This window comes from Glycine soja, chromosome 9, assembly GCF_004193775.1.
Source record: "Glycine soja cultivar W05 chromosome 9, ASM419377v2, whole genome shotgun sequence".
NCBI lineage: Eukaryota > Viridiplantae > Streptophyta > Magnoliopsida > Fabales > Fabaceae > Glycine > Glycine soja.
Genome location: NC_041010.1, coordinates 38,819,643 through 38,835,293, shown reverse-complemented (window position 1 = coordinate 38,835,293; position 15,651 = coordinate 38,819,643). Strand labels below are relative to the sequence as shown.

Sequence of the window (15,651 nt, the reverse complement as noted above, 5' to 3'; positions counted from 1 at the left end):
TAATTTTTTTTTGAAAATGAACATAAATGTATTTTAAAATTAAGTTAAAAAAAGTTTTAGCTCTATTTTTGTCAAAAATATTTTGTTTTAAAAATTATATTTAAAAATCAAAAACTCGCATATTTACCCAAAATAAAATTTTACAAAAATAAAATTTTGAGCATTGCATGTAACATGAAACTAATGAGATTGAAAAATAATCAAATGCTTAAATTAAAAGTAAAAAATGCAATACCATAAAAGTTTGTTTATATTTTTAAAACATTTTATACACCTATTAATTTATACAAATTAATATCAAATTACACTTCTATTTTATTTTCATTATTTGTATTTAATTTATTAAACAACATATGAGAAACGAGAATTTAATTTTAGCAATTAAAAAATTATATTTTTTAGAGAAGGAATTAAAAAATGATAAGAACTTATCATAAATAATTAAAAAATCACATATAGAGCAAAATATAGAGAATTAAATTTAAAAATGTGTTATGAGTTGTAATATCATTGATTTTTTTTTTCTCATCGCACTTTCAAGTTTCAAACCAAAAACATTAAAAAAAGAAAATTCAGGAAATAGCTATCTTAATAATGAAGGAGATACCTTGTCAAGAATAAAAAATAAAAATGAAAGAGATACATGAAAAAGACCAACATGAGGAAATAAACTTAACAAGGAAATAAAACAAAAATACATTCACAATATGCAATCCGTATTTTTTCCACTCTAATAAAACAAAAAAAATGAAAGAGACACATGAATATTATTGTTTTCTGGAAGTCACTTTTTCCACACTAATAAAACAAAAAAAATGAAAGAGACACATAAATATTATTGTTTTCTGGAAGTCTAGGATTTGGACTTTCGAGTGCCTTTTTGTCGACTCTAGTCAACACCTTGTTGGCTTATTTTATGCCTATCCGATGCACTGTTTCCATTGCAAATAAAATAATGAAGAAATAGAAGAAAAATATATTTAAATAGTTAATTAAAAAACAAAAATTATTTTTTCTATTTATTTAGACAATGGAAGAGTTAATAGAAATAAGCAAATAAATTATATAAAAATCACATTAATTCAAAAATTAAATTAATTAAAAAACATATATCAGCTCATAAATTTATACAATCTATATATTAAAAATATTTAAAAATATTGCACAGACTATATGATAATAAACATCAATTTCCCTCTTACAATTTCCTTTGTCGAAGGATAAGTTTTACTAATCATGTTAGCATCTACAATGTCTTACTTATAAGTAGTACTATCTCATTTCTAATCACTTCCCCCCTTTATTGTTTTATTAGTTATTATTTTAGTTATAGCAAAGCCTTTGTTTCCACACACCACATGGTACCTACGTAGTCATAGGCGTGCTCTGTTCGACTTGTCTTGTTGGCATTACAAACCAAAAATATATAATAAATATAACAAAAGTCATCATGATCGATTACAACGAAGATAATTAACTTTTCTACTGGTCCCATTACTTTAATGTATTCTGATTGAAAGTTATTTTCTACGGGTTAAGTTGAAGAGATTAAATTTATTATATTTTAATGATCGATTTCAGGTTATGTTTTGATCGTGTTAACTCTAGTTAATGGTATATTATAATTATTAATAAACATAATTATTCTCTTGATCATATATTTTTTATTTTAAAATTATTCTTCAATATATACAATTGTTTTTATTTTTTTCATAAACTTTAAAATGTAACTACTGTCACTATTTTTAAAATTAAATGAATTAACTGATGATTATGATTAATAATACTAATTGTATTAAAATCAATAATATATTGTATCAATAAGTCGGGTTAACCCAATTTTATTTTATATATTTTTTTAAAGGTATCCTCACTAGAAATAATTTTGTGGAATGGAAAAAAGAAAAACACTGCACGGTTCCAGTTCCGCCTTTATCTAGAGTTTTTCAGATGTTTTTATAATCTTTTTAACAACACCATGCAATATGCAACATTTTTCTCTGTCTGAGTCTTCCATGTGTTAAGAACTTAAAGAGCAACAAAGAAGAGAAATGGAGAGAGGAGACCAAAACCAAAGTGCATCTCTTCAGTCTCCATTGATTAAGCACTCACACTCATCATCATCAGGGAGGGGTATTGAGAGAAGGGAAGTTATAGAAGAAGTGAAGAAGCAGTTATGGCTTGCAGGGCCTTTGATATCAGTGACCCTTTTGAATTTTTGCCTCAGTATCATATCTGTCATGTTTGTTGGCCATCTTGGCGAGTTGTCTCTCTCTGGTGCTTCCATGGCCACTTCTTTTGCCTCTGTCACAGGTTTCAGTTTATTGGTATGTTAGTTCTCTTTTCCTTCATAAGTTTAAACTGATGGATGGGTGGGAACCAAGGTTTTAAATATCAGTCGTGGTCGCGTTACGATTTCATCACGTTTGTTGATATTGTGAAAAATTGCGGCCAACGCAATTCCAATTGTGGTCATGTTGTGGTGACAACCAGTTAAAAAACCTTAACGTTACGACCTGTTGGAATCCAAATCACGGTCGCGGATCCTTTTTTAAAACCTTGGTGGGAACAAATGAATGATTTTATTGTACGTCTCTAAAACTTGGGAAGTCAACATCGTTGGTTCAACACACTTGCTTTTTGCAAATCATCGACTGTTGCAACATGGTGTCAAGAACTCCACTAGCTGTCTATAAGTATAAGCTGGATACACAATTTACTTTTCCATTAACACTTACCTGAGAAAGAAAAAAAAAAAAGGTAAAATGCATTGAGCTTCTCCCATAAGCTAAAATCAACTTATGCACCTTGATTTTGGGAGAAGTCAAATAAGAGAATTTTTATAAAAAAAAAATTAAGTGTATAAGTTGATATTAGCTTTTAGGAGAAGCTAAATTCATTCTACCTTTTCTTTTTTTTCCTGGTGCTGAAATTTAAAGTTTCATTACAAAAATCAGGGATACAAGAATCAAATTCTAGATCACTTGGTCCTAGCTAGAGGCTTTGATTATATGTCATGAATTAACAATTCCTAAAGTTTAAGCTATTTGGCAAAGACAAATGAATGGTTAGATATGGCTGAGAAAGTCATCATTATTGGTTCACAACAATTGTGCAGGTTGTTACCAATTAGACTTCTGTGTAGCAGAATGAATATTAATAGTTGGGAGTGTGAAGTGTCTATGGTTTACATTACAAACATCTTTTCAAGGATAATGGATGATGGTTTGCATTACAAACATATCAATTTTTTTTTCTTTTCTTTGTTTGGTTTTTGGTTGAAATAGGTAGGAATGGCAAGTTCCTTGGACACGTTTTGTGGCCAGTCATATGGAGCAAAGCAGTATCACATGTTAGGCATACACTTGCAGAGAGCCATGTTCACTCTCATGATCGTCAGCATTCCGCTTGCAATTATTTGGGCAAACACAAGGTCCATTCTAACTTTCCTTGGCCAGGATCCTGAAATAGCTGCAGAAGCCGGGAGTTATGCTAGGTTTATGCTTCCAAGCCTTTTTGCTTATGGCCTTCTACTGTGCCTCAACAGATTTCTACAAACCCAAAATATTGTATTCCCAATGATGTGCAGCTCTGCAATTACCACATTACTACATGTACTTATATGTTGGATTCTAGTTTTCAAGTCTGGACTTGGGAACAGAGGAGCTGCTGTAGCAAATTCTATATCTTATTGGTTGAATGTTACTATACTCTCACTCTATGTCATGTTTTCTCCTTCATGTGCAAAATCTTGGACAGGATTTTCCAAAGAGGCACTGCATAACATTCCCTCATTTGTGAGGCTTGCCATTCCTTCAGCTGTTATGGTTTGGTAATTACTAATTACATTCTCTTAATACTTAAATACCAACTGTTACAATAGATCAATATTTATAGTTTTGTTATTTTTTTTAACATTGCACTTTTCAATTCTTTTTGAGATACTAATGCTGTTTCTAATTTTTTTAAACCATTATCATGGTGAGCAGCTTGGAAATGTGGTCATTTGAATTGATGGTTCTCCTTTCTGGTCTTCTTCCAAATCCAAAATTGGAAACATCAGTGCTTTCCATCTGGTTGGTTTCATATTTGAGATGTTTTTTGCATTTGTTACAAATGATTGTCTTAATTTTTATTATTTTCTCAATTATTACACAATACTTGACATTGTTTTTTCACATTCTTGGTTTTGTCAGCTTGAATACTACAGCAGCTGCTTGGATGATCCCCTTTGGACTAAGTGGAGCAGGAAGGTTGGTATTTCTTTTGAAGTTTAAGTGGCCACATCACCTTTCATATGCTTCTTTAAAAGTTTCCCTTGCTTTACCAATACTGAATTGCATGGTTCTTGCAGCATTCGTGTCTCAAATGAACTTGGAGCTGGTCGTCCGTGGAATGCACGTTTAGCAGTGCGTGTTGTCTTAGTACTAGCAATTATTGAGGGCATCATAGTGGGAACAGTGATGATACTTGTACGCAATATCTGGGGCTATGCATATAGCAATGAAGTAGAAGTGGTCGAATATGTAGCAACTATGTTCCCAATTCTGGCAGCATCCAACTTTCTGGATGGACTCCAATGTGTTCTTTCAGGTTTTTCTTTTCCCCCATTACTTTTACTTGTCTGCACAGGAGCTATGACTCAAAAGCACTGGTATAGGCTGAGAGGCATATTGGAACTTCCAATACATCTCACATACAAAAATGCAAATAGTATACAGTCAATTGACATCTGGTTACTATGGGCCAATACCCGGAAAGGAACATGTGTGCATAGTACAAATGAGTGTATGTGAAGCTTTCAGTGAAGCAATTGTAAGATTTGATTTTCTTTAGTTTTAAATTTCTCCAATGCATATTGCATAAATATGCGAGGCATACTGACAGTTAAGACTTAAACGGAATTAGTTCATTTTGTGGCCAATTTTCTTTAGAACCCACATTTCCTTCTTGCACATCACATAAGCATGAAATAGATGATGTATAACTTTCTTTTTTCACTTTGTCAACAATAATTCAGGCACTGCTAGAGGATGTGGTTGGCAGAAAATTGGTGCATTTGTCAATCTGGGGTCATACTATATAGTTGGGATTCCATCATCTATCGTGTTTGCTTTTGTATTGCATATTGGTGGGAAGGTAAACAAAAGTTCATTAGTTTGTACAATAGCCTTGTTGCTAATGGTCAATTCTAAAAAAATTGCAATTGATCTGATTTTGTTTTACATGCTAATTACATCATGTAGGGACTCTGGTTGGGGATCATATGTGCACTCATTGTTCAAATGTGTTCTTTAATGATCATAACTATTCGTACTGATTGGGACCAAGAGGTGAATTTTTTTTTCTTACTCTCAATCGTTTTGTTCCTTTTAATTATGTGGTGTTGAGTGCTGACATGCCTCTATTTTTAACTCCTTCAGGCAAAGAAAGCAACAGATAGAGTCTATAATTCAGTAACACTTGAGAGCTTAGTTTCATGAAGATGCAATATCGTTGCAGTTGCACATTCTGAGTTAAATTCTATTTGGATGAAAACAATACATGTTTTGGTATCCTTCTTTTGGCAGAAAAGTCTAGGGGCAATTATATATGCGCGAAAGATGATAGATGATGCAGTTGGCCATTGGAAGTGAATAAAGTGGTTTTATTATTTTATTTTTATGTATGTGTTGGTAGGGGACGTCTTGATGTTTTTTGGAGGGAAAAGATTATGTTCTTGTGTAGAAGATACTAAATGTGATTTTGATCTAGTTATTGAAAACCTTTCAATTTTTCTCATTGCCCCACTGGTGAGTCTATGGTTGGTTATATTAGGGGTAATTTTGTGACTGTAAACTAAGTTTCGGATAGAATAGAGTAGTACAATTATTTTATCTTGTTGTAATAAGTCATTTGATGCACTAATGGAATATTTTCTTATTTCATATTCTATCTTAACCTCTTAACCTATTGTTAAAGTGTACCTATTGTTGTATTATTCTGATTTTCAATATAAGAAAAAAATATATGTTTTTTAAAATATAAAAAAAATTAACTAATTGTATCTTATTTAATATTATTATTTCTAAAATATAGACATTTATTAAAGAGTTAAATGAAAAAATATTTGATATAAAAATGATAGGAAAGCGTAAAAAAAAATTAGGGACAATACAATTTTCGGTTTTCTACATTCCAATAAAAAGTTTTCTACTTTAAGATTCTTAAAGAGGACCCTTAAAGACACTTGTTAACATTCTTATTTAATTGACATTTTAGTTTCAACGATTCCGGCTTATTTCTTCTTATACTAAGTTCTAAACTTCTAATGAAGAGTGAATTGAAAAACTTTAATTTTTAATTAAAATTGATGTAATTAAATGTATTTAACTAATTTTCTTAGTTAGTGTGAGTAAGGTTTTTTTTCTTATATTTAACACCAGAAGGAGGAGGGAGTATTTCATGTCATACGAAATAGTTCTTAAATTCGCTGCTTTCATCGTCGATCAAACATTCATATTTTAATCCTAAGAATCGAAAATAGGTATAGAAGGATTTACAATTTCTCAAGCATTTTGCTCGTCAACCGGAGCTAGACCCTTGCTCACCCTCATTCAAATGACCATATTTTAATACTGCCACCTATTGTAGTAAATTGATTGATATTTACTGTGTCGTTGATTATTTTATCTTGTAATAAGTTATTCTGAGTTACTAAATTCGATCCTATTATGAATGCTATATTTTATCCTTCTCTTCTTTTATCAATTTTCTTAACGTTACACTTGAATTATTTTTTAAATTCTAATGATGTTTCCATTTTGTCATTATTATGGCAAACAGTCTGGAAATGTGGTCATTTGAAATTATGGTTCTCCTTTGTGTTGTTCTTCCACTTCCATATCCAAATTCCAAAGCCTGGAAACTTCAGCTTTTTCCATTTAGTGGGTTTCATAATTTGGATACTTTAATTTTCATTTTCTCAGTGTTGTTACTTTACACACGTTTGACATATTTATATATAGTTGTTCCGTTGTCAGTACAATAACTAGCAACGATGTGGATGATATCAGTCTGCAGAATGCAGGGGTTCTCAGAATGCAGTCTGGATTTTGGACCACACCTTAATGTGCAATAATAGAAATCTCAGAAACGTTTAATTCATCTTATTTAAAAAATAATTATTTTCTATCAATTTTATGAAAAAATTAAGAAACATTCTATTATTTTCAGAAACAATTTTATTTCTAGTCTCTTTTACACTATTTTTGTAAGTCCTTCCTCAGACATTACACCCATTTCTAGTTAATATTTGGATATAGTCAAGGTGAACCCTGATCAAATCTATTTAACTCGTGTGTTAAGTGGAATCAATATGTATATTTACGTTTAAACAAGTTTATAATACCAGTCAGAGTTACTAAATTCGATCCTATTAGGAATACTACATTTTATCTATTTTTTAATTTTTTTTTGTCAATTTTATTATTATTATTATTATTCATTTTTATAAAAAAAATAAAGAAAAAATGAAAAAAAAAAATCTACACTGTTGGGGTTTATTTAATATTATTTCTATTTTATTTATTTATTTATTTTTGTAAAGCCTAATTTGGAGTTTTGTTGTTGCCTTGGGTCAATCTCCATAAGAGAATTTTTAAGCAAGCTTTATGCATGCCCAAACAAACTTATCTAGGAAATAGGTGAGATTAAACTAAGAAAAAATTGTTAGTAGAAAGCAGGCAGAATGAGAGAGCAAAAAAGCTTGGACAACATCAACAGAAAAATGGGATATTCTTTCTACCTTGCATATCTGTGCACAGAGACTTCAATTAGTGGTCAAAAGATGGCAGGAAAAACAAAATTGACACAATCAACATTTGAATTTGTGTGGAATAAGGGGAATGAAACACAATGGAGAGGTTGTTCTTTGAGTGAAAGTACAGCTCGGGGAATCCAATTTCTTCAAAAAGAGTTTGGCAAGGTAAGGCTCCACCATCTAAAAAAAAACTAACTATATAGCATCTTCAATTTATCACTTACTCTTCACCACACATAGATACTCACTTGTGCATCATTCTCTAGCACACAACACAAAATATATGAATGGAATCCCATGAATACTGAAAAATCTGGAGTTAGTTTCCTTATAATGTTGGTTTAAATAAAATACAGTGAGGAGAAAAATAAAATCAAGAATGAAAAGAGTTTCAAGGCAGGAAGTGGTGGAAGAAATGAAGAAGCAAGCATGGTTAGCCGGGCCTCTCTTCACTGTTGGTGTGCTGCAGTACAGTTTGCAGGTGATATCTGTTATGTTTGTTGGCCATCTTGGAGAATTGCCTCTTTCCGGCGCTTCACTCGCCACTTCCTTTGCATCTGTCACCGGTTTCAATTTGTTGGTAAGGAGGTTGCAGCACTAAATTTGAGTATGTTTGTTATCCAAAGAGTGTGAGTCTTAATGAAAGGATTTTATCCATTGTTTACACCTTTGATTTATTTAATTCTAAACTAAGAGTAGGCCATTTTTTTGGCTGATTACTTCTTATAACTTCTAACAGATGGGTATGGCTAGTGCATTGGATACCTTGTGTGGCCAGTCATTTGGGGCAGGGCAGCACCATATGCTAGGCATACAAATGCAAAGAGCTACCTTTGTTCTCTCATTTGTAAGTGTCTTTCTAGCAATCATGTTGGTATTCACCAAACATATTCTAGTTGCAATGCACCAGCAAGTTGCCATAGCTGAGGAAGCCGGGGTTTATGCCATTTACATGATTCCAAGCCTTTTTGCTTATGGTATCTTTCAATGCCTCCTCAAGTTTCTACAAACTCAAAACATTGTCTTCCCCATGGTGTTGAGCTCTGCAGTGGTGGCCTTACTTCACATACCTTTATGTTGGGTGTTAGTAATTAAGTCAGGAATTGGAAGTAAGGGAGCTGCCATAGCAAATTCAGTATCATACTGGTTAAATGTGCTTCTGATAGGATTTTATGTGAAGTTTTCTTCCTCGTGTGCAAAAACATGGACCGGCTTCTCAGTGAAGGCCTTGCAAAATATCCCAGAATTCCTTAAAATTTCTATTCCTTCAGCTTGTATGCTTTGGTATATTCTTGACCTTGAAGTAACGTTCTCATTTTCATCATTACTAAACACTGGTACACCCTTGCTGCATAAGTTATAATGAATGAGAGTTTTCATGTCCTAAAATTCTTATCATGTTTCTGATTCAGTTTAACCCTACATGGACAGCTTAAAGGCTTGGACATTTGAACTAATGGTTCTGCTATCTGGCCTTCTTCCAAATCCACAGTTAGAAACTTCAGTGTTATCTATATGGTTAGCTCTCGGCACATAACTAAATGCATATACCAATTGCTTTTTCACCCTCTTTCACAAAATAACTTGTCTTCTTTTGAGGCTGACCTTATTAATGTGTAGTGTGACATTTTCTAATTTTCAGTCTTAACACATTCGTAATTGCATGGATGATTCCCTTTGGATTGAGCTGCGCTGTGAGGTGCCTTCATTCTCTGCATTTCCATTTTCCAAACACTTCCATTATGTATATGAATTTTCATTCAATTATAGCATTTGAGGAGCTTAAGGCATGATGTAGAAGCAACTATATATGGTTTGTTTCCATAAACTTCTCCCTTTACAGCACAAGGGTCTCAAATGAACTAGGGGCTGGTCATCCACAAGCTGCAAGTCTTGCAGTTCGAGTTGCTCTCTTCCTAGTCCTTGCTGATGGTATTATGATGGTATTAGTCATGATCCTGCTAAGAAAAATATGGGGCAATCTTTACAGCAGTGATACACATGTTATAAAATATGTAGCAGCCGTGATGCCAATTCTTGCTACATGCAGCTTCCTTGATGGGATTCAAAGTGTTCTTTCAGGTATCCGTGTCAATTTCAGAATTTCCTACGCAACTCCTTTATATGTATTTGTGTGCAAATCCTCATTTCCGTTTCACGAAAAGGTTTCTTAATTAGCTTGGATGCACATAGTACATATGTTTCAGTGTTTCAGAACATCCAATTTTGATTATAATATTAATAATGTCTATTTATTGGTGGGCAATAAGGCATTGCAAGAGGTTCTGGCTGGCAGAAGATTGGTGCAATTGTGAATCTTGGATCATTTTATTTTGTGGGAGTTCCTTCTTCAGTGGTGTTGGCTTTTGTTTTACATATGAAAGGAAAGGTAAATTACACATAATTTACTTGTGGTCTTTACAATTATTGCAACTTGCAATGGTCTTCAGATAAATTTGGCTAATGCATGTCTTGAAATAGGGCCTTTGGCTGGGGATTGTTTCTGCATTCATTGTGCAAGTGATACTCTTTGGTGTCATTACAATTAGAACTAGCTGGGACAAAGAAGTAAGGCACCTATTCTATCTCTGTTTGCTGTACTAGCCATAAACTCTTAACATCCATTCCATTCACTGTTTGCATCTTTTCCTTGTTTAGGCAAATAAGGCAGCAATGAGAGTGAAAGATACCAAAATCCCTCAGGAGTTGCCACAGAGAGATCCATTTACCATCACAGAAATGAATTGATGTCATCTTTACAGAATTAAAAGACATGAGGCATTAATTTAAATCACCATACAAAATGTCATCTCTCTCTTTCTCAACACACACGCACACATTACACATATGAGAGTTTCAAAAGAACGAATCTTAACATATAATTCAAGTAGATGGTTAAAATTAAAGCTAAGTAAAATAATTTTGACTTCTTGTAATATGGTTGTATGATCAAAACTTACTCTTCTCATCTCTCACACTCTTACTGGATATTAATGATATCAGACAGGGTCATTGGTCAACTCAGTTAGAGTACTGGTCACTATAAGAACTAAGGAGTCAATAATTGAATTGCATTAATTGTATGATTAAAATATATATATTGCCAAATGTTGGCCGGACAGTGTGCAAGTTTTTATTTTCACTTCTCTCTTTCGAATTTTTAAAAAACCGTGCTACAAGGCCCAGTAATTTATTAAAATTAAAGTGCAACGCTGATACTTTAATAATAAGTTTTTTTATATTTTGTTTTCAAATTAACTTTTTTTATTATATATGTTGTCCACTTTTAAAAAAACAATTTTCAATAAATATGATATTTATACGAAATATTTATAAATTTTATTGATTTTTAATCTCTATTGAAAAACTTAGTTAATCACCTTTAATAAGATTTCTTCTTTCAATCTTATTTTTTCATTCATACGAACTCCAATCCTATGATAAGGAATCTAAGCTCATTTTAATTTTACCAACTACATATTGGTTGTCAACTTCTTATTTAATTTCATACTTTGTTTGATATAAATGTATCGATGTTGAAAATTATTGTTAACTAAAACTTAATTATTATAAAATTTAGCACTCAAAAAATACAAATATATAAAATAAAAATTAAGTATCTAATTAATAAAAATCACATCATCCATGTTGACCCATCCATATATTTATTTAACTTCAATTATTTCATTTTCATTCTAATATTATTACTTCTTAACTATCCATAACTATCTAGTTAATAAATGAGTGTTATTGTCCTTAAATTGAATAATTATGTATCTAGTTCAATTTCAGAATACAAATTGGTAGGAAAAGAAAAAATAAGAAGGAGAAAGATAGATGGTTGCATATTTAGCAATGTGTCTTGTCGTAGTAATTACTACGACAATAAGTATGAGTATTCAAACAGAAAAAAATATATTTGATGATAGCTGCACAATTATTTCTTATTTTATTTAAAATATATTTAATAAATTAATTCTAATGAGTCAAATTTATATAAAACATTCATTAGACTTAAATTAATTTTTAATATAAAATCTCAATCTTATAATATAAATATTAATCAACAACACATTTATTTATGAAGCCATTTAAAATAATTTTATAGATTTCTAAATAAAAATAATTTTATGAAATTTTAAAGTAAAAATAATTTTATTTAATTAAATTATAATTTTAAAAGAATAAAAGATAATTATATAAATTTGTCTTAATATAATAATATAATTATTTAGCACTAAAAAAATTATAAGTAATGACTGTGAATATGTATGGTAATGTGGTAAGAAGAGAATGAATATGTGATTTTCCGTCTCCATCTCCAATCTTGTCTTTGTTTATTTGTTGGAGATAAAATCTTTGTTGTTATATTTCCTAGCTAGATATAGATGTTGACGAATATTCCATCTTTTTCATATACCAAGGTACAATATACCAAACCCTCTCTAGCTGTTTGAATTGAAGAAGCTCAAAGTGCATCATGCAAGTTCTTTAGAGGTTTTCAGTAGCACGGATTGAAGCCTAAAATGCTTCTTAGCCCCCACTAACTTACAAGGAGAAGTTAATTATGTTCAACTGCTGCATAATTTAGCATTACTCTAGTAAAATTAACGTTAAGGAAATTTGTTGAATTTGGAAAGTGGGAACAGAACAAAAAATGTCAATCTCTAGATGAAATATCAAATTTCGAATGCCTTGTATAGTTTATATGTATCATTGTTCCATATAAAAAAATACTATTTGTTGCTTATGTTGATTAGTTATTTAGATAGGCATGGCAAGTGCAGTGGACACTTTTTGTGGTCAATCATATGGAGCACAGCAGTATCATATGGTTGGCATACACACGCAGAGAGTCATAGTGGTCATCATGCTCGCTACTGCACCAATGTCTTTTATTTGGGCATACTTGAGGCCTGTTCTAGTTGTTCTGCATCAAGACAAAACAATTGCAGCAAAAGCTCAACTATATGCCAGATACTTGATTCCAAGCCTTTCAGCCAACGCTCTTCTTCGGTGCATTACTAAATTCCTACAAACCCATAACACTGTCCTTCCTATAGTGCTAGCTTCTGGATTCACTACCTTAGCACATGTCCTTATCTGTTGGCTTTTGGTTCTAAGATTTGGGCTTGGCATCAAAGGAGCTGCCATTGCATTTTGCATTTCAAATTGGCTTAACACAGTGCTACTAGCACTTTACATCAAGTTCTCCTCTTCCTGCAAAAGCACCTAGACTGGTTTCTCCTGGGAATCCTTGCAGAACATTCCTCAATTTCTCAGGCTTGCTTTTTCTTCAGCACTCATGGTTCGGTATGATCTTTGCTACTGAACCAAAATTGACTTCTATAGAAGGATAACTTGACACTCAATTCATGAGAAAATTCTAGTACTCCTAAAGTTACTACTCATTTGATAATTAGGAACTGATTGAATAAATTTCCGAAGAAGTTTATCCAAACATACCCTTAGTACTCTTACCACCAAACATACCCTTCAGCACTCATGTTCTACTTATAGTCTATTACTAAAAAAAAGAAAAGTATTTTTATGGTTCATGAAGAAGAAAATGTAATAACTGACTAACTCTTACCACCAAAACATAAATATTGCCATATCATGTTTTATATATTATTGCTGGTTTACCAAGTCTAATTGCATTTTATATGTTTATTCTCAACAGTACAATGATATCAAATGAACTAGGGGCTGGCTGTCCAAAAGCTGCATATTTAGCTGTTAAAAATGACATTGTTAATGTCCTTCATGGTTGGGGCTTTAGGATTTACTCTCCTCATAGTCACAAGGAACATTTGGGGGCATATTTTTACCAATGTACCTGAAGTAATCCGTTATGTGGCATCCATGAAACCGATTCTTGCAAGCTCTGTGTTTAATTTGTAGATTCAATTCAAACAGCATTATCAGGTATTGAATAAAGTGATACCAACAGTTACACTAAAATTATATTTTCATGATACCTTCTAAGAACCTTATGCATCATGATGAAGAATATATAGTTAAGTACAATGTAAAAAATTAAATATTAATAAAATTTTACAAGAAGCAAGGGTGTTAGGAAAATGAATGGATTCCACTTCTTTAGTGCCTATAAATAAAAAGCACTACATCAGTAGCCAAAAAGTAAAGGCACAACTACTAATTTGTGACACTTTGACATGTATGACTATTTTTGTCAATTTAAAGTAATTTTTAATTTAAATTTAGAAAAGAATGTTAATTTTAGAGTATTAACCATTAGATGAGTACATACTCTATGAGTACAAAAAAATTGGTCATGCTTGACCTTTTGTTTATTATATATATATATATGATGTGAAGTTAACCTCTGCTAATCCTTTGGGGTGTGAAAAAGGTATTGTAAGAGGATGTGGTTGGCAGAAGCTTGGGGCATTTGTCAATGTTGGATCTTATTATCTTGTGGACCTTCCTTTTGCAATTGTGTTGGCTTTTGTCCTCCATATCAAAGGAGAGGTAATAAGATTTAGCCAATCTGGTATCATTTTTTTTGTAAATTTTTTTTTTTTTAATTTATGAAGATGTTTGAAATCCTGTAAATTTTTTGTAATATATTTTTCATTTTCATAAAATTAAAATGTTTTATTATTTAGCTCAGAGTAAGATTCGGATACCTAAACTTATTTGCATGTTATAATCTATATAAAAAATCATTATCTTAGGTTTAAATTTATAAAAAAATTGTGAAAATAAAAACTTACTCAAAATTTTGTAGGGATAAATTATAAATATTGTCGTATTTATTAGGATTTCAAACATATTTTAGATTTTTTTTATGAACTTAATATAATGAATTTGTTTAATTGGAGTTAGTGCTTTTAGGGGCTACTTTTAGGGATTGTAATTGCCTCCTTGTCATCATGTTGCGCACCAATTGGGAGAAAGAAGTGAGTCTTCGTGTCTTCAACTCACTCGTGTTTTCAAATTCCAACTTTGGATCATAACATCAATAATGCAATATCTTCATACTGTTCAGGCAAATAAGGCAGCAAAAAGAGTAAGAATCAACGGAGTCCAACCTGATGCAAATGCACTGCCAAGTGACCAAAATGAAAATCGTCGACAGTTGAACAGTAATTATGCTTAGTTATTCTGTTTATTTAGAAAAAGCAGTTTTTTTAGTGAACATTTTTTTGGGCACAATTATATCTGTACTAAATAATAAAGGGAATATCATATCCCAATTTAGTGTCAACATTTTATTGGACAATTTTATCTCTAAATTATTTCTTAAACTTTCAATTTTTTTTTCCTAACCTATAGTAACTTTCTACTACTTTTATATTTATCTTCGGTTTTTTTTATTTCTTATTTATTTATAAATTTTAGAGAGGCACGTCCTAGTAGTATATAAAAGGAAAGTGCCCTCGTAGATTCAAAGTTACGTTGTTAAAATCAAACCAAAGATTAAATTGGCAACGGGAATAATGAATGATTCACGATTTAATATAATTTTTATGATATTATTATTAAAAAATAAAGTTAATCTAATTTTTTTTGCTATTTATTCTAATATTAAATGTTTCTATTATTAATACAGTCAATCTTTTCTGATGTATTCAATTAAAATAATATATTTAATTCACAAAAAAATTAAAATATGCATATTTAATAAAGGCTAAATATGGTATAATGATTCCTTCAGCAAAAAATATGTATCACATAATTATTAGAATTTAACTCGGAATGTGGATTTTTTTTAGTGTACCATAAGTGCAACGAGAATTAAACGTACGGATGATGGATCTAGTGGGTTTACTCATAATATGGATGATGGATCTAGTGCACGGTTGAATCATAGATCATGATTT

The 15,651-nt window shown here is 31.3% G+C and overlaps 3 protein-coding genes across 3 annotated transcripts; all 3 read left to right on the top strand.

Moving 5' to 3' along the window:
- Window positions 1-1,910: 1,910 nt before the first annotated feature.
- On the top strand, window positions 1,911-5,932 carry LOC114368793 (protein DETOXIFICATION 16-like). Its single transcript, XM_028326051.1, has 8 exons — window positions 1,911-2,327; window positions 3,288-3,832; window positions 3,990-4,076; window positions 4,197-4,253; window positions 4,355-4,593; window positions 5,021-5,139; window positions 5,247-5,333; window positions 5,424-5,932. The coding sequence occupies exons 1-8, from the start codon at window positions 2,052-2,054 to the stop codon at window positions 5,481-5,483; spliced, it is 1,470 nt and encodes a 489-aa protein (XP_028181852.1). The 5' UTR covers window positions 1,911-2,051; the 3' UTR covers window positions 5,484-5,932.
- A 1,751-nt stretch (window positions 5,933-7,683) lies between these two features.
- LOC114367436 (protein DETOXIFICATION 16-like) lies at window positions 7,684-10,821 on the top strand. The gene is made up of 9 exons (XM_028324615.1): window positions 7,684-7,966; window positions 8,158-8,381; window positions 8,541-9,085; window positions 9,233-9,319; window positions 9,444-9,500; window positions 9,645-9,883; window positions 10,072-10,190; window positions 10,283-10,369; window positions 10,460-10,821. The coding sequence occupies exons 2-9, from the start codon at window positions 8,181-8,183 to the stop codon at window positions 10,547-10,549; spliced, it is 1,425 nt and encodes a 474-aa protein (XP_028180416.1). The 5' UTR covers window positions 7,684-7,966; window positions 8,158-8,180; the 3' UTR covers window positions 10,550-10,821.
- Window positions 10,822-12,575: 1,754 nt separating this feature from the next.
- On the top strand, window positions 12,576-13,037 carry LOC114368474 (protein DETOXIFICATION 15-like). The gene has a single exon (XM_028325731.1). The coding sequence runs from the start codon at window positions 12,576-12,578 to the stop codon at window positions 13,035-13,037; it is 462 nt and encodes a 153-aa protein (XP_028181532.1).
- Window positions 13,038-15,651: the final 2,614 nt, after the last annotated feature.